This window comes from Monodon monoceros, unplaced genomic scaffold (genome assembly GCF_005190385.1).
Source record: "Monodon monoceros isolate NGI ecotype Baffin Bay Population unplaced genomic scaffold, NGI_Narwhal_1 Super_Scaffold_13, whole genome shotgun sequence".
Classification (NCBI taxonomy): Eukaryota; Metazoa; Chordata; class Mammalia; order Artiodactyla; family Monodontidae; genus Monodon; species Monodon monoceros.
This window is the reverse complement of record NW_021703769.1, coordinates 63,148,187-63,175,412: the sequence shown is the minus strand read 5'-3', so window position 1 is coordinate 63,175,412 and position 27,226 is coordinate 63,148,187. Positions and strand designations below refer to the sequence as shown.

The 27,226-nt window shown below is 47.7% G+C and overlaps 1 protein-coding gene across 1 annotated transcript; it reads left to right on the top strand.

The window, feature by feature from the left end:
• The first annotated feature begins 340 nt into the window (after positions 1-340).
• On the top strand, positions 341-24,072 carry CLEC19A (C-type lectin domain containing 19A). Its single transcript, XM_029222072.1, has 5 exons — positions 341-428; positions 11,945-12,110; positions 18,189-18,282; positions 21,732-21,864; positions 23,839-24,072. The coding sequence occupies exons 1-5, from the start codon at positions 341-343 to the stop codon at positions 23,916-23,918; spliced, it is 561 nt and encodes a 186-aa protein (XP_029077905.1). The 3' UTR covers positions 23,919-24,072.
• Positions 24,073-27,226: the final 3,154 nt, after the last annotated feature.

Here is a 27,226-nt window from a genome sequence, read left to right as displayed (position 1 = left end):
TGCTGTGCCAGGCGGGGACGTGCGCGCCGCTACTGTCCCATCTTACAGAGTCTCAAGGGAGGCAAGCACGTGCCCAAGGCCACTCGGTGGCTCGGAAGCAGGGCTGCACTTCCTCTGAGTTCTCCGAAGGGGGCCGGCCAGGGGCGGCTTTCAGGCTGTCACTCTAAGCTGGCCGCTGCCGTGCAGGGAGGAAACAGGAGTCAGGGGAGGGGCGGGGGAGGAGACTGGGGTCTACTCAGTCCTCCTGAGCTCTGGGCAGGAGAGCCGTCCGGACCCGAGCTCCCACGGCAGGGCCTCTCTCCTCTGCTCAGGCCGTGAGGTGGCTTCCTCGGGGCCCAGGATGCAGAGGTGGGGACTGTGGGCCGCGGCCGTCCTGATCCTCCTCTCCGCACAGGCCTTTCCGCAAACGGACATCAGTATCAGCCCAGGTGAGCACGGGGCCAGGGTCGGGAGGAGAGGAGGACACCCCGCAAATGCTTGAGCTGTCAGTGAGGCCTCGCTGCCTGGGCTGCAGGCCTGCCTGACCCAAGGAATGCTGGGGGGCCAAGCTGAGCCTCCTGACAGCCCCTCCAGCTGCTCTCCCTCCAGCTCATGCGCATTGTGCTAGGGCCAGACGCAAAGAGACCTGGTGATAAATCCCAGCTTTGCATCTTAAAAGCTGTGTGACCTGGCACAAGTTTCTTAACCTCTCTGACCCTCAGTTTCCTTCAGAAAACGGTGGTCACAATGGCACCCTCTGGGGCTACTGTGCAAGGGAGATGAGATCATCTGGGGAAAGTGCCTGGTGCCACAGGAAGATCTGAAGATGGTATTTTTGTTAGGGGTTTGGTATCTGGCCTCCGCGGTCCCACCTTGGCTGTGACAGCTGTTCCCAGGGAGCTGGGCACACAGGAGGACATAGTTGTCCCTCTAGTGACCTCCCTGGCGGCCTGGCCCAGTGACACCCAGCTCTGCGGATATTCAGTGTCCCCAGGGATTGGGATCCATCAGCCTCGGGCATGTGGCCTCCCAGTGTCCCACTTGGAGGACGCAGGGCTTCAAATGAGCTCAATTTCTTCACCCTTGCAATAGGGAGGCTAGGGTGCTGACTCTGGGGTAGAAAGAATCCTGAGTCCTTCAATCCCTTCAAGGTGGAAGATCTTGCCTGTCACCTCTACCAGGAGGGTTCTTTCCAAACATGGTTTAAAAGCTATAATAATAATACCAATAACAACAAGTGATACTTTTGTAGCCCTCACTATATGCCAGGCACTGTTTTAAACACTTTTTACATATGGATTTATTTAATCCTCACAATAACTCTATGGCAGAGATACTATTTCTATCCCCATTAAAATAAAACTAACACTGTAATAAAACATCTGTAAGATCCCCATAAAGCCATATTATTGGGCAGTTACAGTGTTGAGGGGAATTTAAATAGTGGGGTGATAAGATTGAAAGATAAAATACCTGATGTCCAGGTAAATTTGAATTTCAGATAAACAAATCATTTTTTACTGTAAGTGTCTCGAATATTGCATGGGACATACCTTATGCTAAAAATTATTTATTGTTTATCTGAAATTCAAATTTAACTGGGAATTCTTTTTTTTTTTTTTAATCTGGTAACCCTAGTGATGGGAGATAAAGGGTGGTCCGTTCATTTGGGCAAGCATCAGGGGCTCTGGTCTGCCATAAACTCTCTGAGTGTCTGTATTAGTCAGCTCGGGCTGCCATAACAAAATACCGCAGACTGGGTGGCTTCAACAACAGGAAGAGTTCTGGAGGCTACAAGTCCAAGATCAAGATGCCACCTGATCCGTTACCTGGTGAGGGCCCTCTTCCCGGCTTGCAAGTAGCCACATGGTGGAGAGAGAGAGTGCTCTTGTCTCTCTTCCTCTTCTTACAAGGGCACTAATCCCATCATGGGGGCCCCATGACTCCATCTAACCCTAATCACCTCCCAAAGACCCCATGAAAACACCATCACATTGGGTGTTGGGGCTTCAACATGGGAATCTGGGGGGCACACAAACATTCAGTCCATAACAGTGTCTTTGCCTGCTTGCTCTTGTGCCTCAATATCCTCATCCGTGCAATGGGTGAGCAGGAGAGAAGTTGGACAAAATATCCTTGAAAGATACTTGTGTGTTCCAAGATCTTGCCCTTCTGCCCAGCATAAGAGGAAAGTCCTGAGGCTGAGTTTGAGAGTGGGAGCGATGGGGGGTCCTCTCTCTCTCACTAGCTTGTGACCATGGGACCTTTCTCTGAGCTTCAGGTTTCCTCCTGTGGAAAGTGAGGATGATAATGGTGTCCATCAAACGTTTTGGGGAATCTTCAATGAGGTCATGCAAGTGAAGCACTTAACACATAGAAATCACTTGAAAAATGGCTTGTTACCTTACTACTTCTGCCACTGTGGTTGATGTTATGATAGAATTGACCAGGAGACACAGTTTTCTGCTGTGACAAAATGCCTTCATAAAGGAACTTCCAGACATCTAGCCCCATGCCTCAGTCCCACTCTACAGATGTGGAGACTGAGATCCCTTCCAACCCAGCAACTTTGGAGACCTCAGAGTTGGAGTTGGAATGAAGGGTCCCGGAAATCCACTTGGCCCAGTCCTTCCACAATACAGCTGTGGAAACTGAGGCCTACAGAGGCCAAATAATCTGGCCAAGGTCATCATCCATCCAGTCCAGCAGAAAGCCCAGTTCAAGCCTGAGTGGATAAATCTGCTAGAGGAAAGTGATTTCAGTGCAGAAGAGAATGTGTGAGTTAAGTGTGTGTGCGTGTGTCAAGCGTGTGTGTGTGTGAGTGTGTGTGTTGATGTGTGACTAGGGAAGCCTTATCTGGGGTCTTGGTGAGCCGTTGGCAGACCATGAAGGTGGGTGTACAACCACAGCCCTCCTTACTGAAAGTGGGCCTGGTTCTTCTTCCTCTCCTGCATCCCGAGCCTCTAGGTACAAAACAGAACAGGGTCATTCCATCCTTCATCCCACTGCTCTGGACCTTTCATGAACATGCAAATATACGCAAATAGTGCAACCCAGCCATACCCTTAGATCTGCTTTGGAAACAAACCTTTAGACACTTCTGAAAGACTGGGAAGGATTTAGCCAGACTAGATCCTTTTCCTAAAACCCTTCTCTGAACCTGGCTTTGATCACTTTGGTTACACGGATTATCAAATATTCAGTGATTAAAAGAGGGCCTGGCACCTGGTAAACGCTACATAAGTATTTGCTGTTATGATTCTTCACCCATAACCATGAAAAGTTTCCTTTCCGTGGCTCCTGAGCCCAAGAACTTTCCACAGCAAAGGAAATTCTAGCAAAGCGTTTTGATGCTCAGGGTCTGCTTCTGCAGGGCTTCAGGGGTGGGAAGGGAGAATCAGTCAAGTTCCATAGCTTCTTCCTCTCCCCTCCAAGGAACTGGCATTGTGCACTCAGCACCAGGATTATTCCAGGGCCCAGGCTGTTTCTGTTGTAATATCTCATGTTTACTAGAACACCTACTATAAGCCAGGCACAGGCTTCCCTGTGAAGTAGGCTCTATCATCATGCCCATTTTACAGATGAGGAAACTGAGGCACAAAGAGGTGAGTTTCTAACTGGAGTCATCTAACTCCAGAGTCTAAGCTCTGAGGCTGGAGCACAGAGGCTTGGGCAACTTGGTGTCCCTACTTCCTAGAGTACACCCTTCCCCACCCACCAGTCTGTATCATAGAGTCAGATCCTAGCGTACCCCCGCCTGGACACTCTAACCCATTCCCTACCCCTCCTCTATGGTCACAGAGCCCTCTGCATATTTCTAGAATGTTCCTTAGTATATGAGGACTCATTGCCATGTGTGCTATGCATTCCTCCCTCCAGACTGTGAGCAACTTGAGGGCACAGACCTCAAGCCAAATAAGCACCCAGGAAACACTGAATTATTACTTAATTATGTTGGTCTTAGTTAGCTCAGGCTGCTATCACAAAATACCATAGACTGGGAGGCTTAAACCACAGGAATTTATTTCTCACAGTTCTAAAGCCTGGGAACTCCGAAATTAAGGTGTTGACCAATTCAGTTCCTGATGAGAGCTCTTTTCCTGGCTTGCACATGGCCACAGAAAGGAGAGCTCTGGTCTCTCCTCTTCTCCTAATGGCACTAACCCCATCATGGGGGTCCACCCTTATGACATCATATAACCCTAATTTCCTGAAGGCCCCAGCTCCAAATACCATCACACTGGGGGGTAGGGCTTCAACATATGAACTGGAGGGGGACACACAAACATTCAGTCCATAATGCTGTTAAATTGGGTGTTTAATATATTTGTCTTGCCAAATGAGAAAACCAAGACCAGAAAAAGATGTTTTCTGGAGGCACTGTAGTGCTTAGGAAAATTCAAGTCCATCAGACCTTAATCTCATCCTGACACTGCCACTTGCTAGCTGTGGGAGTGAGTGACTTAACATCTTTGAGCCTCAGTTTCTGCACCTATAACATGGGGATGATACAGATACCCCTCCCAGTTTGGCCTCGACGGTTATATTAACCACGCAATGAATGGCCACTGTTATGAGCAATATAAAAAATCACCCAGTGCTGTCTCCTCTGTATCACGTGACCACAAAAGCAGCCTGGAAGGAGGGAAAGCAAAGCTGAGGCATGAGAGGCCTAGGATCAGCAGTTCTGCACCCCAGAGCCAGGGCTCACAGGGAAGGGCCCACTGAGGGTGGGATGTGTGGACCAGGGAGACAGCAGGCAATGAAGGTGACTGAGACCTCCCAGTGGCCACCTTCCCAGACACTGGGAGACACTTCCGACCCCCTGGGACATCTGGGGCCCAGTAGTGACGGCGGGGCGGGGAGGCCGCCAGTGTGGCCCCCAGAGCCTCCTCCTCCACTCCCAGCTGGCTCTCAAGGCTGATCTGGGCAGGAGGAGGCAGGGTAGTGTGTTTGTGGGCAGCTGGACTGGGGCCAGGGGAGCGAGCAGCCAGATTGTGTGGGAAGGTGACAATTTATTCTTTTAAAAAGAGAGAGATTAAAAAAACAAGTCCTGAACTCCGGTGGCATGTCCTCTTTCCTTAACAAGCTCAGAGCTTCCAAAGGCTTTGACTCCCACCCCAGCTGGGAGACCTTGGGGGCCTTTGGTGCTGCTAATTGAAGTAAAATACCATGTATTTTGGCCTCTTTGTTTCCAGAGCAACAAGCTTTGTGCATCCCTCCCCCACTTCCACCCCTCCCCTCCGTCACCTCCAGCCTCATCCCTCCCTCAAATTCCCAGCCAGGCTGAACCTTTTGCAATTCTCCAAATGCTCCCTTCTCTCTCATGCCTCTGGGCCTTTGCACGTGCTGTGCCCTCCACTTGGAACACTCTTCCTCTGACTCTTCCTCCTCCTTCAGTTCTCAGTGGGGGGTCTCACATCACCCCCTCCAGGAAGCCTCCTGGATCTCCAAATCTGGGTTATGTGCCACTTTTAGGTGCTCCTGTGGCAACACCTTTATTTTCCCCATCCGGAAGGGGACTCACTCTGGTGTCCTGTCTTAATCACCAGTGGACATCCTGAAGGGAGGGTTGGGGTGGCCACCAGTTCAACTAGGGAGAGAAAAGGGGCAAACAAATGACCAGTTTCCAAAATAATTTGAGCGCTGCTCCCTCAAGTTTTTGCCTGCATGACAGAAATCCATATTAATTGCATATTAATGACATTTTATTTCTGTGCTTATTTTTCTTAATGTCAGCCTCCAGAGAGTGTAAGATCCATGAGGTCAGAGGTCACCTCTGTGTAGTGTGCCACAGTATCTCCAGCACATAGCCAACTACCTGAGACCAAGTAGGTGCTCAAATAAGACTTGTTGAATGAATAAGGGGATGAATGAAGAACCAGACCATCAAGATTGAGGCAAAAGGAAATGGGCTTAAATGCAGCAGGAATCTCTAAATTAGGTCTGGAGCCACACAGCCTGGCTTCAAAACCCAGCTCTGCCACTTAGTAGCTGTGTGACCTCAGGCAAGTTACTCAACCTTTCTGTGCTTTGGTTTCTTCATCTATAAAGGGGGATGATCGTGGTACCTACCTTGTAGGATGTATGAAGACCAAATGAATTGATATGTACAAAGCACCTGACCCAACACCTGGCTCAGATGGAAGCTCAGCAGGGTTGGCCCTGGTTGTAATGTCACCATCACTACCTGAGTGTCAAGCTATAAAGCTATAGAGATCTCTTCACCAGAGAGACACAAGTTAACAAAGGCTACTCTGGGTTCCAGGTTGATGAAAGTCCTTTAAGGGACTTCCCTGGTGGTCCAGCGATTAAGACTCCACGCTCCCAATGCAGGGGGCCCGGGTTCGATCTCTGGTTAGGGAACCTAGATCCTGTGTGCTGCAACTAAGAGCCTGCATGCTGCAACTAAGACCTAGCACAAACAAATAAATAAATAAATATTTTTTTAAAAAAACAGAAAGAAAAAAGAAAAAAGTCCTAAATCTAATCCTTTTTTCTAAAATCCCAGAGGTAAAGGAGGTAGGGGGTTGCCAGGCAGGGTGGAGTTCATTATCATCCCAGTGCAAGCGAGTGGCTCCTTTTTGCCTCCCAGATCCTCCCAATTAAAAGCCTTTGCCTGCCCAGGTGGAAAAGGGAGTAATTGAGCAGTGACCTGTCACAGCCCCATTTTCTGGTATGTTTCACCCCAGGCATCCATAACCACCACTTGCTCAGTGGAGAAAATCAAAGGGACCAGGAGTGGGGAGAAGGGCGGGAAGGTGGGGGCTGAGATTCTCCATTGCTAACAAGCTCCCTGGTGATGCTGGTATTGCTCCAAACAGCAGTCATTGTGCTAAGTAATCTGGAAAACCAGGGTCAGTCAACTGCCTTCAGTGCTGAGTTAGAAAAGTCCAGGCACGCCATCCTAGAGTCAAGATACAGCAGGTTGGAGGCATCAGGGCACATGGGCGGTGCCCACAGCCTTCTCACCACTGTCCCCCAAAAGGGGCAGTTGACCCAAAGAAGCAGCATTTGATTTCCTAGCATGCATTTATTCATTCAAAACTAGTTATTGCACACCTACTATGTGCCAGGCACTGGGGAGGGAGATGATCATGGCAGACCTTGTGCATGGGGAGGCCAGACTGAACAAGAATTCACGGAGATGTGTGAAAGGAGGGATGAGGGGCTCTAGGAGCTCTTAGAGAGGCTCCTACCTCGTCTTCCCTAAAGAAGCCACCACGTGGCTGAGACTCAAAGAAGAAACTCGAATTAGCCGAAGACAGGCCAAGGGAAGTATCTGCAAAGATCTGGACACACTTTGAGAAATGGCAAGAGCTGAAGCAAATCTGGAGCATGTTGTGAGCGACAGGGGATAAGCTGCAGGGGCAGGTGGGAGCCCAGTTCCCGAGGGTGATGGGCACTCCTGGAGGGCTTCGGTGAGATGAGATCAGGGTGTTGGAAGGATCCCTCTGGATTTGGAAGGTGAGATAAGGCAGGAAGAACAGCCAATTGAGGAGGTCTCTGTGAGAGACGACAGGGGGAGGAAGAATGTGGAAGGGAAAGAGACAGAGACAGAAGTGGGGGAGGGGGAGGGAGGGAGGGAGGAAGACAGGAAGGAAAGAAGAAAGGAAGGAATTGGAAAGGTGCTGGGAGATGGAATAAATAAGACTTAAAAATTGATTCGATGTGCATAGAGGGAAAGAGAGGAGGTAAAGATGATTTGGGGCAAATATCCAACAATGCTAGACAATTCTGGTCAGTTCCAGCCAATTCTTGTCAGTTTTGTCTAATCAAAACTGTGTGTGTATGGGACTTCCCAGGTGGTCCAGTGGTTAAGACTCCACGCTTCCACTGCAGGGACACGGGTTCGATCCCTGGTCTGTAACTAAGATCCCACATGCCATGTGTGTGTGTGTGTGTGTGTGTGTGTGTGTGTGTGTGTACACTGTGCATTTTTCTGGGGAAAGAAAGCAGTAGCTTTAATCAAGACAGCTATACTATAATATTTGATATCAAATAAATCACAAAGGTAGAGCAAATGTAATGGGGTATCCTAGGTTGGATCTTGGGAACAGAAAAAGAAAAAACTGGTGAAGTGAAATCTGAATAAAGCCTGTAGTTTACTGAAGAGTATGTACCCATATTAATTTCTTAGTTATGACAAATGTACTGTGGGAATGTGGGATGTTAACATCAGGGGAAACTGGATGAAGGTTATTCAGGGACTCTGTATAATATTTTTGCAACTTTTCTGTAAATCTAAATTTATTCGAAAATAAAAAGTTTCATTTTTTTTAAGTGAAGGAAAAGAAAATGAGATAGAGGACAACGAGGGTGGAAACTTCCAGATCAGACCTTATGGTAAATTAGAGAACAGAAAACGTCTCCACTATAGACATCCAGAAATACAGATAAACTTTACAAACATCCTTTGAAAATTAAGCTGGGCTTCCAAAAAAGTGAGGAGGGTGACCAGGGGCGGGAAACAAAGTTAGAGATGGAAACCAAAGCAGTGGGCACATGCGCGGCAGAGCACTGGGTGCGGTGTCAGCCTCCCTAATACAGACGCTCGGGCTTCACATCCACACCGGGGAGGGAGTGATGAGACTCGGACCCTCTCACAGAGAGGAGACCCATGAAGAGTCCCACCTTACAGGAAAGGATGCGCCGAGTGGGGAGGGGGCAGTCCTCCCTCTGTCAGAGAGACGATGAAGAAGTTTGTCAGCTTCATCCCAAACTCAGGGAGGAAATGCAAGACTTCCCCTCTGCAGCATCCTTTGGTGAAGTCTGTACCATTAAATTTAAACACAGTGTTCTAGCAATGCCCCGGGGCTTTTAAGCCATGGGTTTATAACAGTTATATATTTTAACTCCAAAATTAGAAAAATAACACAAACTCTACTTCTAATCGGTTGTGTGGCTTAATTTTTGTTAAAGAAACTACAGATAGGCTGAGAAATGTGGACGTTTGCTGTGATGTTTTGTGTTGCTGCCCTGTGGGGTTATTTTACATTTTGGAGTTCTGCCTTCCATCTAGGGCGAGGATTCTATTGACATTTGGGGTTAGAAAACCCTTTGCTGTGGGGCTGTCCTGGTCATTGTAGGATGTTTAGCAGCATTTCTGGCTTCTACCCATTGGATGCTAATAGCACCACCACTTCTACTTTTGACAACCAAGAATGTCTCTAGGCATTGTTTAATGTCCCCTGAGAATCAAAATCACCCCTGGTTGAGAACCAGTGCTCCAGGGTGATCGACTTAGGGGGGCCTGGGATGTGGCACTTTCAGATTTAGAACTGGGACAGTCCTGGGCAAACTGGGGTGGTTACATCCCCTACTTCCATCTCTAATATGAATAGTTAGGGTGCAAAATAATTATAGGATGGGTGAGAGTGGGGAAAGTGGTTTAGCACCAGCAAGTATCATACTCTTGGGCTAACTGTTCCAGCCAACACCTGACAGACGTGGCCACTTTCTCACCAATGAGTGTCCAGGGTTACAAGTGATGGGTGGAAAGCAGATGGAAATGATTTCCTGCTTCTCATCCATGCAAAGGGGGAACTGCTCCAAAACAGACCCCTGGGAATGATTCAGCCGAATCTCTTTGTGTGGAAGGAATGGGCAAAAGTCCCCACAGGGAGCTCAGCAATGCCCAGCATCACAAGGGGTCCTTCAGCCCTCTCAGCATCAAGGCAATGTCCTCCTAGACCAATGCTCTCAACTGAGGAAGGAGGAGACTGAAGTCCGGGGAGGGGCAGGGAAGGGCCGAGGTCCTGAGCCCTCTAACTCCATAAGCAAGAGTTCTCTCCCTTTGCCATGTAAGGGAGGGTTAAGAGAGCAAATTCTGAATCAGCTGGCTCCAGTTTGGATACTGGCACACACTGAAAGACGGTTGGCCGGGACTGGTGGGGAGAGGTAGGACAAGGCAGGACTGACCAGCGCAGCTGCCTAGGATGGGGGAAGGGCTGGTTCTGATCAGACAGGAAAGCCCAATGGCTCTCATCAGGGACAGGTAGCCCAGATGGAAGCTGCCTGCTTAGCATAGCTCTATTTTTCTTTAAAAGCTTTATTTATTTATTTAAAGTAAATTCTATCTATTTATTTATTTGGCTGCCTCAGGTCTTAGCTGCGGTATGTGGGATCTTCATTGCGGCATGCGGAATCTTTCGTTGTGGCACGCGGGCTTAGTTGCCCCGCGGCATGTGGGATCTTAGTTCCCCGACCAGGGATCAAACCCTCATCCCCTGCATTGGAAGGCGAATTCTCAACCACTGGACCACCAGGGAAGTCCCAGCATAGCTCTAGTGACTAAAGCAACTGTCCCGTTCCTTCCCCAGAAAAATTCATATAGATGCGTGTGTGTGCACATACATGCATACAAACTTGATTTTGCATTTAATTTCGAGGGATTCACTGGACCCCTGAAGCCCATTAACCTCAGTGATGAAACCCTGAGCTAATCGTTGATAATTATACTATTATGGAGCATCCGTACATGCCATGCCAAGCACTCGGTGACTTTATTTGACCCAATCAGTTGGCCTAGCAACCTGATGAAGTCGGGGCTAACACATGATTAACCATGCTCAGCCCTATTGGTTTCCCATGATGAAGTATCATGTGGATTTTAAAATCAAAGACTTTGGTGTCAGGAGGCCTGGGTTCAAATCCCTACTCTGCCTACTACCAGCAGGATGATCTTGGGCAAGTCACTTAACCTGTCTAAGTCTCAGTTTCCCTCTACGTGCTTGACACATCATAAATGCTCAGTAAAGGTGGTCCACTACTTCCTTATTCATGAGCCCAGCCAGCTATTACAGAGGCTTTGAAGGCAAGATTTCACACCCCTGGGCATCACAAAAGGGACCCCAAAGATCTTCCAGTCAGACAGCTGAGAAGGGAAGGAATGTGCCAGCATCACATGGCATGTCAGGTGCAGAGCTGGAGCTGGGACCCGGGCTTCTGGATCCCAGTCTAACAAGTTCACCACTGCCCGGTGCCTGCTCTCACAGATGAGCCACCCAACTGAGTTCCAGGCAGGTTCTCAGCATGCCTTTCTCCCCCAGTCAGTCATCTTCAATCGTGGTTTCCAAAAAAAGTATATGCTAACGGGCCTCCAGAGGGGCTGAGACTTTGGAGAACTTTAGTGTCTCAAACATGGGGTTTTTGTTTGTCCCTTTTCAGAATTAAGAACACATCCTGAACCCCAGTAGCTCCACGGGCTAAAGATATAAGTAGTCTTGACTACAGTAGGGAAATATACACCTTGGCCAGACAGCCCAGAAGTGCAGATTGAAATAAGATGCCATTTTTTTGCTTATAAAATTTGCAAAGATTGCCATTAAAGTGGTAACACTCAGCGCAGGCAAGGGCGCTGTGAGATGGGCACTCTCAGACATCACCGTGGGAGTATAAATTGCTTTCAGGAGGCAATTTAGCAAATTGTATCAAAGCCTTAAAAATCTATCCCCAGAAACTCATCAGAAATGCTGCAAAAGCTTTATGCGCAAGGCTTTTCATCTCGGGATTATTTCTAATTGTTTTTTAAAAAGAGAAAACAATCGGATTATCCCAAAATTGGGGAATGGTTAAATAAACTCTAGGGGGGCCACTAGGGAATATTAAAGAGCTATGTGAAACAATGTTTACAAAAATGTATAATGACATGAGGGGAAATGCTTATACTCTTAATTTCTAGAAATCAGAATACTGACAGGGGTGTATGGTCAATAAAATCACAATTGCATTTTTAAAAAAATCTTTGCATTCAACATGACAAGAAGAAAAACACTCTAATGTAGTAACGTTTTCCAAGGATTCTATAATGAGCACGTATTACTTTTATTATTTTGTAAACTTTAGGTATGTGTTAACCATAAGGCGACACTTTTTACTCTCGTTCTTAAAAAGATGTCATAAGCTGTAGCATCAACGGTGCACGGCCGATCTTCTTCCCAATCCGTATTCTCTCTGCCCCCAGCCATGCCAGAGCTGCCCCAGGCTTCCCTGTGCCCACTGTTCTGGATGGAGTTCAAGGGCCACTGCTATAGATTTTTCCCTCTCAATAAGACCTGGGCTGAGGCTGACTTCTACTGCTCTGAGTTCTCCATCGGCAGGAAGTCCGCCAAACTGGCCTCCATCCACAGGTGAGTAGACTCCTCTGTCCTCTGTAGCCCAACCAAACACCCCCTCTGGAAAGGGGTGTGAAGAATGCTGTGTCCCACTGGCGTTTCTCTTTGGTAATTGCAGCTTTTATTCAGCCCAATTTCTCATTGAAACTGGCCTTGGCAGTAGAGGACAAAGCATTTAGCAAGGGTAGCAAACAGCAGGCTGGAAGGTCCATTTTTATAAGTGCCGATCTTGTGCTGTGCCCTGTTCTGTATCACAGGGGGTTTGACCCTATGATATAACTCACATAATATGTATGTAAAGAACATAACATAAGACATAATAACTGATATTTATTTGCTAAGAGTTTATAAGCATCAAGTTTCCTCAAACCATACTAGGTAAGTATCCTCATTTCACAGATACGGAAACTGAGGCTCCAAGAAGGCAACTTGCTATAAAGTGGTGGAGCTGGGATTTGAACCTGAGCAGTTGGGTTCCATAGCCCACCCACCAAGGCCTCCTTCAGTGTTCCTCCATGCCTCCTAAGCCCCAGCCATGCTCACCATCTCGAAGTTCTCCAAAGTGGTCCAGCCCATTTATGCCTGCATACTTTGCACATTCTGTTCCCTCCACTGGGAATTCCCATCCCTATCTTCTCCTCCAGGGAGACACTTCCTTAACCGTCCAGACTCTGTTCTGCCATCTTTCCACCGAAGTCACCCCTGACTCGATGGCACCTGACTGCACTCACCACCCACCTCTCAGGAGCACTTTCTTCATCACTTTAGTGACTTCTTTTCACATCTGTCTTCCTTGCTGATTCGTGGGTTCTTTGAAGCCAGGTGTGATGTGTTCCATTGCCACTAAACTACAAATTTACAATCTTACCTCAATTTTCAAGAATCTCAGAGACTTGAAATTACAATGACGGTTGGTTCTTTAAGCTTTACAGTCACTGAGTTTTGTTAAGAGTGGGGAAGGGGTCCTCAATCTTAGTTTCCAGAGAAGTCTTGAATCCTTGCATCAACTCATCCAGCAGATTTATTGAGCACCTACTGCATCCTTGGTGGTGCTGAAGAATATAGTGAGGTAGTCAGGGTCTGACCAGGAAAACAGGAAGCACTACAAACATTTAACACAGAGAGACTTTCATACATACACAAGTGATGGACTCTGAGAACTTAAAGAAGCAGTAGTGTATCCAGAGATCCACACTAGCAGGAAGCCAACTCCACCCCTAACTGGAGGGCGGGCCAGTCCTATGGGAGCTAGAGCCACAGAAGGCAGGCAGCCCCTGCCAGCACCTTCCCAGGCAGAGAGGGAAAGAAATACCCTGGCTTCTCTCTCCCTCCCATCCTTCCCATCAGTGCCTCCCATCACATGGAGGGCAGCTGACATGGAAGCCTGGGAAAGGCAATCTTCGGGGGTCAAATCCCCTGTGATACAGAGCACAGCACATGTCTGGCATTTATAAAGATGGATAAAATAAGTTCTCAAAAATAACCAACCTATAGAGGAAAATGAAATATATGTAATAAACAGTAAATTTAAAAGTGATTCCAAATGAAGATTTCCCTTTGGCCAGTCCGCAGGAAGGACGGCTCAGCCTGCCTCATGGTGCTTGTAATCTATCCCTTGGTTTAATAGGCATTAGAAAGGATTCCAGGCAAATTCAGGGGTTTTCCAACAGCCCCTGACCCAGATCCTGTTCCTTTCTGCCTAAACTTACCTCCTTCCTCTCTTCTCAAGTCCTGACATCCCTCTTTTTCTCTCTTATACTAACGTTTCCCAAATGTTATACCAGCATTTCCTCTCTTATACAGGGAGTTTTCCACTTTGGTATATAATACTTTCCCAAAGACATGTAGAAAAGTTGAATTTGCACAACGCATTCATCTGTTATAAGTTCAGTTCCCATAAAGCCAGACGATATTATAAAATCTCTAATTACATCTTGTCTTTGAGACACAATCCAACTTTCTGATTCTGGCGTTTTTTCATGCTTTGTAAGTGTGTTCCTTTCCTTCGTAATTAAGCACGCTATCAACTTATGTTCATGGAGCAATTGATTAAAGTTTAAGGTTTTCGTACTTTCAGCTTACCTAATAATTTCCATCTTTGCTTCAAGTGACATTTGAATTGAATTAAGTTCATTTGATCTCTGCTTACTACTTGCAGTAGCACCTTGGGCCTTTCTATGTCCCAGTTATTTTGAACAGATATGGGGAAAATGCAATAAAATATTGAAATAGTTTCCTGAGCAGGTGCCGCCGAACAAAGACGGCACTAGTGCTAACAGGGCTGGGCAGCCACTCCCCCAGATGACCGCTCACCATGCATGTTCAGCAGTTGCTGTAGGACACCCCAAATTGCGCATGAGAGGGGCACTTGGGGATGCCAGTGCCTCACTGGGTAGGACCAATGGCAAAGACCCATTGGACTGGAGAGCACTTTGTCCCCAGAAATCTACCACTCTGATATTAGACAGAACACACTGTCTTGGAACATCGGCACTGAATAGAGCCTGGTGATGGTGTGAGATAAGATGTCAAATAGAAAAAAGGCGTCGTGTGGGTCCGTGTTGGTCTCTCTCTTTGGGGAGACCAGCCCATCAGAAATAGAAAACTAAACCAACCAGCCTGCCCTGGGGAGCATGGAAACTTTGTGCTACAGGTGGGCAAGAATTGGATAGAGGGTGCTCACGGAAGGTTTCCTGGAAGAACTAGTCCCGGATCAAGACCTTGAAGGCTTGGGAAGCTTAGGGAATGGGGGCAGCAGATGTTCTAAAGGAAGAAACCTGTGCAATGTTATGTGCATTGATTGAGGGCATTAGAGTCAGTCAGCCCTAAGCTAGTCCCCACTCCACCACTTCCCACCTGGGCGACCTCGCCCAAGTCCCATAAACTCTCTGAGCCAGAGTCCTCAGCTGGGAAATAGAAGTAGTCACACTGACTTTAAGGTTGAGGGGCTTTAGAGGAGATAAAAATGGATCTGAAGTTCTTACACAAGTGCTCGGGTAACTCAATGCTCCGTGGTGGGAGCTGTTATTATTTTTATTAATTATAATTACGAGTGTCTCGTAAGAGGTCAGTGCTTACTTAGCGTACGCACGTCAGTGCTTACTTAGCGTACGCACGTCAGATCATCTTTCGGAGGGCAAGTAAGCCTTGACTCACCCGCCCTGTTTCCTTTCCATTGCCTCTAATAATATCTGTCTTCGTCCATTTAGGCTGCTATAACAAAAATATCACAGACTGGGCGGCTGATAGACAATAGAAATCCATTTCTCACCGTGCTAGAGGCTGGAGTCCAAGATCAGGCTCCGTCATGGTCAGGTTCTGGTGAGGGCTCACTCCCTGGCTTACAGATGGTCATCTTCGTGCTGTGTCCTCACATGGCAGAAGCGGCAAGGGATCTCTCTGGGGCCTCTTTTATAAGGGCGTTAGTCCCATTCACAGGACTCCACTTTCATGAACTAATCACCCCCAAGGGCCCCCACCTCCTAACACCATCACATTAGGGGTTAGGATTTCGACATATGAATTGTGGGGGCAGGGAACTAACATTCAGTTCATAACAATATTTGTTTAGCAATGCCCAGCATGTGACTGCCTAGAGCACTGCGTTGAGAAGGATTCTGAGAGCCAGAATTCTGAGTGTTTCTGGGATGGATTAAGAATGTCTTCCACAAACACAAAATTAAGGAGAGTAGCTATGTGTGCTTTGACTTGCCACCAACGTCTCAAGCAAAAGGAAATCTATTGGTGGGTGTTCTAGACAAGGTGGCAGCCTGTAGAGAGCGGTCATTTAGAACAGCAGTCTCCAACCTTTTTGGCACCAGGGACCAGTTTCGTGGAAGACAATTTTTCCGCGGACCAAGGCGGGGGTTGCGGGGGTGATGGTTGGGGCGGTAATGCGGGCGATGGGAAGCGGCAGGTGAAGCTTTGCTCGCTGGCCCGCCGCTCACCTCCTGCTGTGCGGCCCGGCTCCTAACAGGCAGCGGACTGCTACTAGTCCACGGCCCGGGGGTTGGAGACCCCAGATTTAGAAGACGCCAATGGGAGCAGATATACACCGTTGTAACGTAAAGGGTACCTCAACATAGTCCTGTTTTTTGTTTTGTCTTGTTTTGTTTTGTTTTTTTTGCGGTACGCGGGCCTCTCACTGTTGTGGCCTCTCCCGTTGAGGAGCACAGGCTCCGGACGCGCAGGCTCAGAGGCCATGGCTCATCCGCGGCATGTGGGATCTTCCTGGACCGGGGCACGAACCCGCGTCCCCTGCATCAGCAGGCGGACTCTCAACCACTGCGCCACCAGGGAAGCCCCATAGTCCTGTTTTGAAGTGAGTTATTGGTTAGGTGTTTGTTAAGTCTGGGGCTGATTATTATTACTACGTAATGACTTCTTCAACACACCAATGTTCACCTTTTAGTGTCATGTGGAAGCCAAAAATGTGGAATCCCTTGTCCAGTGGGATCTGTCCCTCTGGGTCTGTGAGCTGCTTGAGTGAACTGTGCCTGTTAGTTGTTCGTTTTCTGTCACATCCCTTGCCCACCCTTCTCATCTCTGCAAATGACATTCCCCAGGTTCATGGATATTGGGGCACTAGGTGAGTGGTTACCTTGTCCCCCCCTCCAGGGCCTCCAATGCAGCAGCTCCAAGTATCATGTCCACACACAGCTACAACCCCAGGAAGGGAGGCAGTGGTGGAAACTGGGACCTTTTCCACACACCACTCTCCATTTAATAGGGGAGGAGAATGTTTCCAAGACGTCCTCTACCAATTCCCCCATACATCTAATTGGCTGAACTTGGTCAGATGGCCAATGTTAGCTGCAAAGGAGGCTGAGAAAGTGAAATCTGGCCTTCCTAAATTTGGTTGTAGGCAACGGGCAAAAGGATTAGGAATGACCGTGAGGCAGGGAACCTGTAGCATCTGCCACTGTGCCTGCTTGAGGTGAGGGTGAAATGAGTTCATGTATATAAAGCATTCGGCATGGTACCTGGCATGAAATCAGTGCTCAAGAAACATTTTAATGACCTGAAGAAAAAAATCGCTGTGTTCCTATCTATCTATCTGTCTATCTATCCATTCATCCATCCCTATTTCTCTGTTGTTTTTGGCAGCAGACTGCCTCCAGGGTCCTCCATCAATTTCTTTTGTTGGGTGAATTACTTTATAAGCTCTTTAAAATAGGAGGTGAGAATCCCCCAAGAAGACACCAATGCCTTCTGCTATGGTTTGAATGTTTGTGTGCCCCCCAAGATTCATATGTTGAAATCCTAATGCCCAATGTGATGGTATCAGGAGATGGGGCCTTGGGGAAATGCTTAAGTTCTGAGGGTGAAGCCCTGATGAATAAGGTTAGTGCCCTTATAAAAGAGGCCCCACAGAGCTCCCCTGCCCCCTTCTGCCATATGGGGGCACAGCAAGAAGTCTGCACCCAGAAGGGGCCCTCACCTGACCATGCTGGCACCCTGATTTTTCATTTCCCAGCCTCCAGAACTGTGAGAAATAAATTCCTGTAGTTCATAAGCCACCCAGTATGTGGTATTTTATTGTAGCAGCCTGAATGGCCTAAGATACCTGCTGAAGAGGGTGGACTGATAATTGCAGGATTTGGTTTTGCTGAGTCGTCTACGCAGGTTCAGGCCTCAAGCTGAATTTTCCAGCAAAACAAAAGATTTTGAAGATGTTCTGTGAGAAAGGATTAGGAGAGAGGAGGCTATGTAAGGACTGGAGCCGTAAGGAGGGCTTTTGAGAAAGACCAGAAACATCCAGTGGAGATGTTCGTTATTTGATGTGTACAATGCAAAGTCAGCTCCTTTCTTTGTGTCTTCAATATAATCCACCTTGTTTGCTAGTGTTTTTACATTTCTAGGATGAGTAACAGTGTGTGCTGAGTCCTGCTTTGGACCAAATCCAGAGATGCCCCTGAGAGGACAACACATATGGGTGCCTTAGTTAAAAAAGGAAAAAGAGAAAGCAGGACCGCATCACATCCTCTATTTACTTTGGTCTGGGAGGGCTAACAAAGACTTCTGTCCATTTTCAACTCAATCCTATGGCAAGAGGCGATGAGTAACAGGCTACCGGGTTTCTTACCTTCGCAGCTGGGAGGAGAATGTCTTTGTGTATGACCTCGTGAACAGCTGTGTTCCTGGGATACCAGCTGACATCTGGACAGGGCTTCACGATCACAGGCAGGTGAGGAAGTGCTGACCTTTCGGAAGTTCCAGCCAAGATTCCATTTTGATTTAATCAACCTTTCACATGGAACCTGGGTGCCAGGTCACTGCTATGTGCCCAGCACACAGAGAGATCAGACACGATGATGCCCCAGTTAGAATATGATAATCGTTTTGAAAGAGGGTATTATGGGAACATATTGGATGGCCAGGGACGGCCTCTGTTTAGGTTTGGGTTCTCCAAAAAGCAGACACAAAAACGTGATTGGATGGGTAAGAGGCTTTTGAGGGAAAACATTGGCGAAGGAGAAAAGACGGGAGGGTTGAAGAGGCAGAGAAGACCTTCAGGCCATGATGTGGGTCTGAGCCCTGTGAAAGAAGAGGCGGAGGGAACGACTGAGTGGGGAGAGCCTTAGATCACAGCTCACCCTGGAAAGTCTTAGCTAAGCCAGTGGGGTGTCCCCAGGCAAAGGATGCCCATTCCAGGAGTCCCACCTTGGGCAGGAGGAAGCCAGCACTAATACCCCTGACATGCTAAGTCACTAACTGGGAACAGCATGGAGGAAGCACAGTCTCACTGTGAATACAGTCCTGGGTCCAAGGGGCTTTCAGTCAGCCATGCTCCCTCAGCTGGTCCTAAGCTAACGTCTAGTGGATAAATAGGAATCAGCCAGAGGAAGAGCATTCCAGGTAGAGGGCACAGCATGGACAAAGGTCCTGAGGTGGGAGACATCACGGCACACTCAAGGACATTAAAGACTAGTGTGTCTGGGATGCAGAGTGGCGCAGGGGTGAGTGGAATAACGGTGGAGAATAAGGCCAAAGAGGCTGGCTTGGGCCAGATCTCATACCTGGCAATATCACGGCACACTCCACCTGGAGATTTGGTCTCCACGCTTTCCATGGACAAGTTGTATCCTGAGCATCTCTCCCGCATGTATGCCTCCAGCCCTGCCTCAGATAGGGTTCCAGTTCCAGCTCCTGTTCTGCCACTTACTGAATGGTAGGTTACTGGGACTTTTGTGTGTGTGTGTGTCTCTGAGCTTCAGTTTCCTCAGCTATAAAATGGGATGACAATAATTAATAGTGCCTGGTTGTAAAAAGTAAATGGGCCAAGGTATGTAAAGGACTTAGCCTGTGCTCGGCACACTGTGAGAGCTCATTAAGGGTGGTTGAAGTTGCTGTCAAAGTAGCAGAAGTGGGACTTCCCTGGTGGTCCAGTGGCTAAGACTCCACGCTCCCAATGCAGGGGGCCTGGGTTTCGATCCCTGGTCAGGGAACTAGATCCCGCATGTATGCTGCAACTAAAAGCCTGCATGCCGCAGCTAAAAGATTCTGGCCACAACTAAAGATCCTGCATGCTTCAACGAAGATCCTGCCTGCCATAACTAAGACCTGGTGCAGCCAAATAAACAAATATTTAAAAAAAAAAGAAGTAGCAGAAGTATCAATAGTGGCCAAACTCAGTATAGATATTTTAAAAAATCAATAGAATTCATCTGGCAAAAACTTGTATAGAAGTTGTAACATTAAAAAACCAAAATGTCCCATTATAATAGTAACTTTAAAATTGGCTTATGAATATACTTAGAGTTAAGGAACTTGTATAACAAGACCTAAGAATAATAATAACAAATGATACAGTAAAATGACTTGTTTTTTTTGTTTGTTTGTTGTTTGCGGTACGCGGGCCTCTCACTACTGTGGCCTCCACTGCCACGGAGCACAGGCTCCGGACGCGCAGGCTCAGCGGCCATGGCCCACGGGTCCAGCCGCTCTGCGGCATGTGGGATCTTCCCGGACCGGGGCACGAACCCGTGTCCCCTGCATCGGCAGGTGGACTCTCAACCACTGCGCCACCAGGGAAGCCCAGGACTTCTTTTTATAGTTTTCAATCCTAGGCACCGAATGCCAGGCACTAGCTAAGTCTCTTAATGCTTTTAATTCATTCACTTCTCTCAATAATTCTCTGAGGGAAATATTAGCTCTATTTTATAGTTGTGGAAACTGAGGCTCAGAGAAGTTAAGTAACTTGTCCAGATTGCAGAGCTAGGAAGTGGATGGAGCTGGAGTCCCAGGCTCTAGTCTCTCCCAGAAGGAGCATGCAGTTTCCATTTTATGACATGGCCTCCAAAATCATCAGTGCTTTGGGAGACACTTCTCTAAAAACTTGAATAAATGGAGAAATGACTTTTGTTCCAGGACATTGCAAAGAAGTAGTTCTTTCCATAGTTAATTTGCACATTTATTGCAACACCTGTCAAATTCCCAGCAAGACTTTTCTTGTAATTGGACAGACTAGTTCCACAGCAGGCAAAAAAAATACACACTATTTGGACAGAAAGAAAAGAGATGAAGGGTGACTCCCACCCACTGGTAAAAAACATTTTCTTTTTAATATAGTAGTTAGGGTCTTGAGTACTGGAGTCAGATAGACCCGGGTTTGAATCCTAGCACTAATGCTTTATTAACTGTGTGAATTTGGGTAGACTAATCTGAGTCTCAGTTTTCTCGTCTGTAAAATGGAGATGACAACGCCTGCTTTGCAGGATGGTGAGGATAAAATGAGTAAAGCACACCTGGCATGGTACATAATAAGCCCTCAACAAACGGCAGCTTGTAATGTTACCAGCCGGAGCCAGAACCACACTCAGGTTTGGCTGCTCATTGCTCAAAAGACAATGTTCAAGAGACAGGGTTGGTAGAACAAGAAAGATGCTTTATTCCAGAAGCCGGCAACCTGGGGAGATGACGGACTCGCATCCCCCAAACCATCTCCCGGTTGCTGGTTAGGAGACAAAGGTTTTAAAGGGGAGTTTCAGGGGTGCACAGGCAGGGGGGGCTACGAGCAGAACAGCACAGCCAGCTCCGACAGTCACCTCGAAACTGGTCATGCGGTGGTTGGATCAGCATCATCTTGATTGTTTTAGGCATAATCTTCAACTCCAGGGTCAGTTTGTTCTCACTTCCTTGAGGCCAGTTCTTGGCACTGAGCTAGCCATAGATTCAGTACTGCTCAAGGTGGAGCAGCTTATGTCATGGCTGGTCAGGCAGTTAGCTTTTTCCCTCTGGCGGCAGTCATAATATCTGCAAAACTACTCAGGAATGTGCATAGGACACTGTGATCTATATCTTTCAGGAAGGAACTAAAGATTCTGTGACTCTATTGTCCTAATCTTTAACTGTTTGAGCCTGCCTTTTTGTGACTCAAGGAAGGTCTGGGAGACTATAGCTTTTCTGCAAACAAGAGGCAGGGAACATGGAGGGGCTTTTGCACCTGGGAGGGCCCTGTAGGGTCCTGCTCAGTTTCAGTAATGGTGGTTAATAATAGTATATCAGATAAAAGTGAGGGCTTCTGCACTGTTAGATATGGAGGTATTAGAATGTTACCCCAAGCTGGAGCTGGCTCAAATGCCTGACCTTTCTCTCCTTGGCTTGCTTCCTTTCCTCTGGGTGCAACCCCCCCAGGAAGGGCAGTTTGAATGGACAGACGGCTCATCCTATGACTATAGCTACTGGGATGGGAGCCAGCCGGACGATGGCATCCACGTGGACCCAGAAGAGGAGGATTGCGTGCAAATATGGTACCGACCCACCAGCGGTGGGTGCCCTCGAGACCAGGGCTCTTGCAGGGGTGCTGGGGAGGTGCCAGGGGTAGCCAGGAAACTGTGAATTATTCAACACCTTGGAGAGTGACCAGAGGTCACTGGGTGGGGGGGGCGTTAGGGGCGTGGCAGTTCCCTATGGTGGATGCATTTTTTGTTTGTTTTTTTCTTGTTTTTCTCTTTTTTTTTAGCTTTTTTTTTTTACATCTTTATTTGAGTATAATTGCTTTACAATGGTGTGTTAGTTTCTGCCTTATAACAAAGTGAATCAGTTATACATATACATATGTTCCCATATCTCTTCCCTCTTGCGTCTCCCTCCCTCCCACCCTCCCTATCCCACCCCTCCAGGCGGTCACAAAGCACCGAGCTGATATCCCTGTGCTATGCGGCTGCTTCCCACTAGCTATCTACCTTACGCTTGGTAGTGTATATATGTCCATGCCTCTCTCTCGCTTTGTCACAGCTTACCCTTCCCCCTCCCCATATCCTCAAGTCCATTCTCTAGTAGGTCTGTGTCTTTATTCCTGTCTTACCCCTAGGTTCTTCATGACATTTTTTTTCCTTAAATTCCATATATATGTGTTAGCATACGGTATTTGTCTTTTTCTTTCTGACTTACTTCACTCTGTATGACAGACTCTAGGTGTGTCCACCTCATTACAAATAGCTCAATTTCGTTTCTTTTTATGGCGGAGTAATATTCCATTGTATATATGTGCCACATCTTCTTTATCCATTCATCCGATGATGGACACTTAGGTTGTTTCCATCTCCGGGCTATTGTAAATAGAGCTGCAATGAACATTTTGGTACATGACTCTTTTTGAATTATGGTTTTCTCAGGGTATATGCCCAGTTTAAACAATGTTTAATGGTGCGTTGTTGACATGCAAACTGTGATTTGGATGAAAAGACATTAGAGATAGAAGCATGAAAAAAAGAAACTTGTATAGAGACCAAAGGATGGTGCTTCTATGTCATCTCACCAATGCTCCAGAGGTGGCTCGTGCTCCTGGACATTAGAACGAAGGGATGCCTGGAGGAGTGCCCAGGTGTAGTAGTGAAAAGAGTACCCAGATGGGTACAAGTACTGGCCCTGTTGCTTTCTAGTTCTGTGCCCTTGCAGGCAATTACTTATTCTCTCTGAGATTCCCTTTTCTCTTCTGTAAAATGGGTTTAATAATCGTTGCTACCCACAGGGCTGTTCTGAGCATTGAAGGTGATATAGTTGATACAGCACAGTGATAAGAGCATGGGCTCTGGAGCTGAATGTCCTTGTCTGAACCCCAGCTCAACCACTTGTGAACTGTGTAGCCCAAAGTAAGTGCCTTAACCTCTTGGTGCCTCAGATTCTTCATCTGCAGAATGGGGCTAATGACACAACTCACAGGGTTGATGTGAAGGAAAAAGAAGATAAGAGACATAAAGTGACTGCAATGGTTTGCATGTGGTATCAGCAATCACCACCATCATCGTGAACAACGTCACTGCTCACGCCAACCTTAAGAAGTAAAAACTATTAATATTTCCATTTTGCAGATGAAGAAATCAGGACTCAGAGAAGTTAAGTGATTTATTCAAGTTTGTCCAGCAAGCAGATATGGAGCTGGGTTTCAAACCTATATCTACTCCAGAAGCAAGTGCTGAACTGCTGCCATTCCTACTTTGCTCCTTTTTCTTTTTCTGATTACGGGAGGGAGGCATGGAACAGCGACTTGCTATCCTGGGAGCCAGAGCTGGGCGAAGCCTCTGGGTGAGGCTTGTCCTGTTCCTCCACAGTGACAAGTCAACACTAGCCTTATGAGAGAGTAAGGCTGGACGGCAGCCTCACTACGCATCTGCAAGAAAGGAATGCCAGTGGAGACCCAGGCCTACGGGAGAGGACTTTTACTCTGGTGGGGTGGCGGGGTGACTTTTACTGTGATGGATGGACCTTCACGCAGAGTCTCTGCTTTTTCCCATCACAGCTCTGAGGTCATGGAATGATAACACCTGCAGCCGAAAGTTCCCCTTTGTCTGCAAGATCGCAGCTCTGACCATTCACTGATCCAGTCTCGCCCTCTCGGAGCAAGCCCAACTCCAGCATCGACTTGTAGATGTACCTAATGTAAAGTCGACACTCAATAAATGTAAAACACACAGAGGAGACAAATCTCCCAGACAGAGATTTTATACAAGCAAATCTTAAGATACAGAGTGATCCCTTGGTGACGAGTGACAGGAAAACCAACTCAGCTGGCTTGATAAATAAAGGATGGTGGATTTATTGGTCCAAGTAATAACAGTCCAGGGCTTGTTCTAGATTGAGTTGAATCTCACTGGCCTGGCTCAGGGCACATGCCCATTCTTGAAGCAATCTCTTTGGCATATGCTGGTCGGCTAGACCCTGCTTAGATGCACATGGCTGGGCAGGAGGGGTGGGGTCAACATCACCTAAACCACATGGGCCCAAGGAGGAAGGTGGTTCCCCAAGGAAAAGGAGAATACCACCAAACTCGTACATTGCTGGTGGGAATGTCAAACGGTAAAGCCATTCTGGAAACCAGTTTGGCACTTGTTCAAAAAGTTAAACACAGAAATACCATATGGTCCCAGCAATTCCAATTCTGGGTATACACCCAAGAGAACTGATAACAGGTATTCAAATATGAATGGTCATAGTAGCATTACTCATAATGGCCCCCAAAGTGGAAACATCTTTGGGGGCACCACCCAGATGACCCCATCCCTTGGTCAGGATCCCAACCAGGGCCTTGACGGTAGCATAACACGCTGGCTTGGTTGAGAGCTCAACTCCCTTTGAAGTTCGGACACTCTGAGTCCCAGGCTTGATCTGCCTCCTGCCACAAGAGATGAGAACTTCTTTGTCTGCAACCGAAGAGACTCTTTGGCTTTCACTCTTGGAGCAAGAACCTGTTACTTGTCCTCGGCTGTTTATTTTATTATTATTATCATATATATATATTTGGGGGGGGGGCTGTGTTGGGTCTTCGTTGCTGCCCACTGGCTTTCTCTAGCTGCGGTGAGTGGGGGCTACCCTTCGTTGCGGTGTGCGGGCTTCTCAATGCAGTGGCTTCTCGTTGTGGAGCACGGGCTCTAGGCGCACAGGCTTCAGTAGTTGTGGCTCGCAGGCTCAGTAGTTGTGGCTCGCGGGCTCTAGAGCGCAGGCTCAGTAGTTGTGGCGCACGGACTTTAGTTGCTCCACGGCACGTGGGATCTTCCTGGACCAGGGATTGAACACATGTCCCCTATATTAGCAGGCGGATTCTTAACCACTGTGCCACCAGGGAAGCCCCTCGGCTGTTTATTATCTTTCTGTAGAACATCAAAGTCTTAGCAGTAGCCACAGTCTAGTTATGCTTATAGGTACTCTTCTCTGCTCATCAACTACCTGCTACCTCACTCCTACTAGTGCATCCCCTTCCCGTAAACCCTCCCAGTTCACTCCATGGAAGTTTGAACAGTTGAAGACCACCTCGTGCCAGGGGCTGTCTGTTCCACACACCACCACTGATCGCCAGTTTGGAGGTAAGCGATCCAGCTTCTAAGCCCCATCTTGTCACTTGCTTCCTCGACTGCTCCCAACTGGGTTCTCTGGAAGCAGTTGCTGAGACAGGGTTTGTAAAAGATGTTTATTAGGGATAAGTACCTGTGAAGGGAAGGCAGAGGAAGAAGGGGAATTGAGATGCAGCCTGACAAATTATTGGTCCACCTGGCAGGGAGATCTGGGGCAAATAGAGGCGATCAGAGTGGACCACATAGGACTGAAATGGCCAGGCCTTTAGCCGCATACTCCACTCAGTCACTGATGTGGGCTCCCCTGGAAAGGAGTTGACTTTTCTTTCTTTTTTCTTTTTTTTTTTTTCTTGGCTGTGTTGGGTCTTCATTGCTGCATGGGCTTTCTCTAGTTGTGGTGAGCAGGGTCTATTTGTTGCCGTGCATGGGCTTCTCATTGCAGCGGCTTCTCTTGTTGCAGAGCACGGGCTCTAGGCACACAGGCTCGGTAGTTGTGGCACTCGGGCCCTAGAGTGCGCGGGCTTTAGTAGTTGCGGCTCATGGGCTCAGTAGTTGAGCTGGCTTCAGTAGTTGCAGCGTGCAGGCTCAGTAGTTGTGGCTCGCGGGCTCTAGAGCGCAGGCTCAGTAGTTGTGGCTCGCAGGCTCTAGAGCACAGGCTCAGTAGTTGTGGCTCGCGGGCTCTAGAGCACAGGCTCAGTAGTTGTGGCTCGCGGGCTTAGTTGCTTTGCAGCATGTGGGAATCTTCCCGGACCGGCGCTCGAACCCATATCCCCTGCATTGGCAGGCAGATTCTTAACCACTGCGCCACCAGGGAAGTCCCAAGGAATTGACTTTGATTAAGGCAGCTCTCTGCAGCTGAGGCTGACCCTGTAGGAGCTGACAGCTGGAAGCCACTCTGCCCCCTTCCTTGAAGGTGAGGATCTGGGTGGTATATCTCAGTGTTACCACATCTGGAATCAGAAAGACATGGGGTTCAGACTTCCCTGGTGGCTTATTTGCCACAACTACTGAGCTCGCACGCCTCAACTAGAGAGCCTGCGTGCTGCAAACTACAGAGCCCACACGCTCTACAGCCTGCGCACCACAACTAGAGAAGAGAAAAACCCGCAGGCCACAACTAGAGAGCAGCCCACGCGCCACAACGAAAGATCCCACATGCCTCAATGAAGATCCTGGGTGCACAACTAAGACCCGACACAGCCAAAAATAAATTAAATAGATAATAAATAAATCTTTTAAAAAAAAAGAGATTTGGTTCAAATCTCACCATTGCCACTTACCATGTGATCTCACGGAAGTGGTTTAACCTCTCTTGAGTTTCAGTTTTCTCCTTTGTAAAATGGAGACACAGTCCCTTCCAGCTCTAACTGATTTATCAGGCAGCTTTGGGAAATGAAGAGCTCTGCATAGGTGACGTTTCCAGAAAACTAAAGTTCACTCCTCAAGCACCACAACTACCTCTACTTTTTCCACTTTGGATAGAAATCTTTCTAAACCGTGTTATACATTCTCCTGCTTCCTTAAACAGAAGCTACTCGAGGGGATTAGTCTTTTCTTGATGACTCAGGGTCATGTGGGCTGCATCAGCTTCAGGTATTTTTGTCTCCTCTTATCATATCTGGGTGTCACTGTGCCAGTCTCTAACAGCCCACAGAATCCCCCATCTTTTCTAGGTTGTTGCTGCTGAGATGCTGTGGGCTGGGAAGCCAGGCAACCAGGCCTGAGAATAATTTGAGGGAGAAGAGAGAGAGAGAGAGAGAGAGAGAGAGAACTCGCCTTAGACTGCAGGACAGTCTAGGACGCCTCCACGTTCTCTCCTTCACTGGGAGTCAGACTTGC

Excerpts from the sequence above, each read along its gene's own strand:
- CLEC19A (XM_029222072.1), top strand. The coding sequence starts at position 341 with ATGCAGAGGTGGGGACTGTGGGCCGCGGCCGTCCTGATCCTCCTCTCC. Across the intron at positions 12,111-18,188 it reads AAACTGGCCTCCATCCACAG|CTGGGAGGAGAATGTCTTTG; the intron begins GTGAGTAGACTC and ends TTACCTTCGCAG. Across the intron at positions 18,283-21,731 it reads GGCTTCACGATCACAGGCAG|GAAGGGCAGTTTGAATGGAC; the intron begins GTGAGGAAGTGC and ends CAACCCCCCCAG.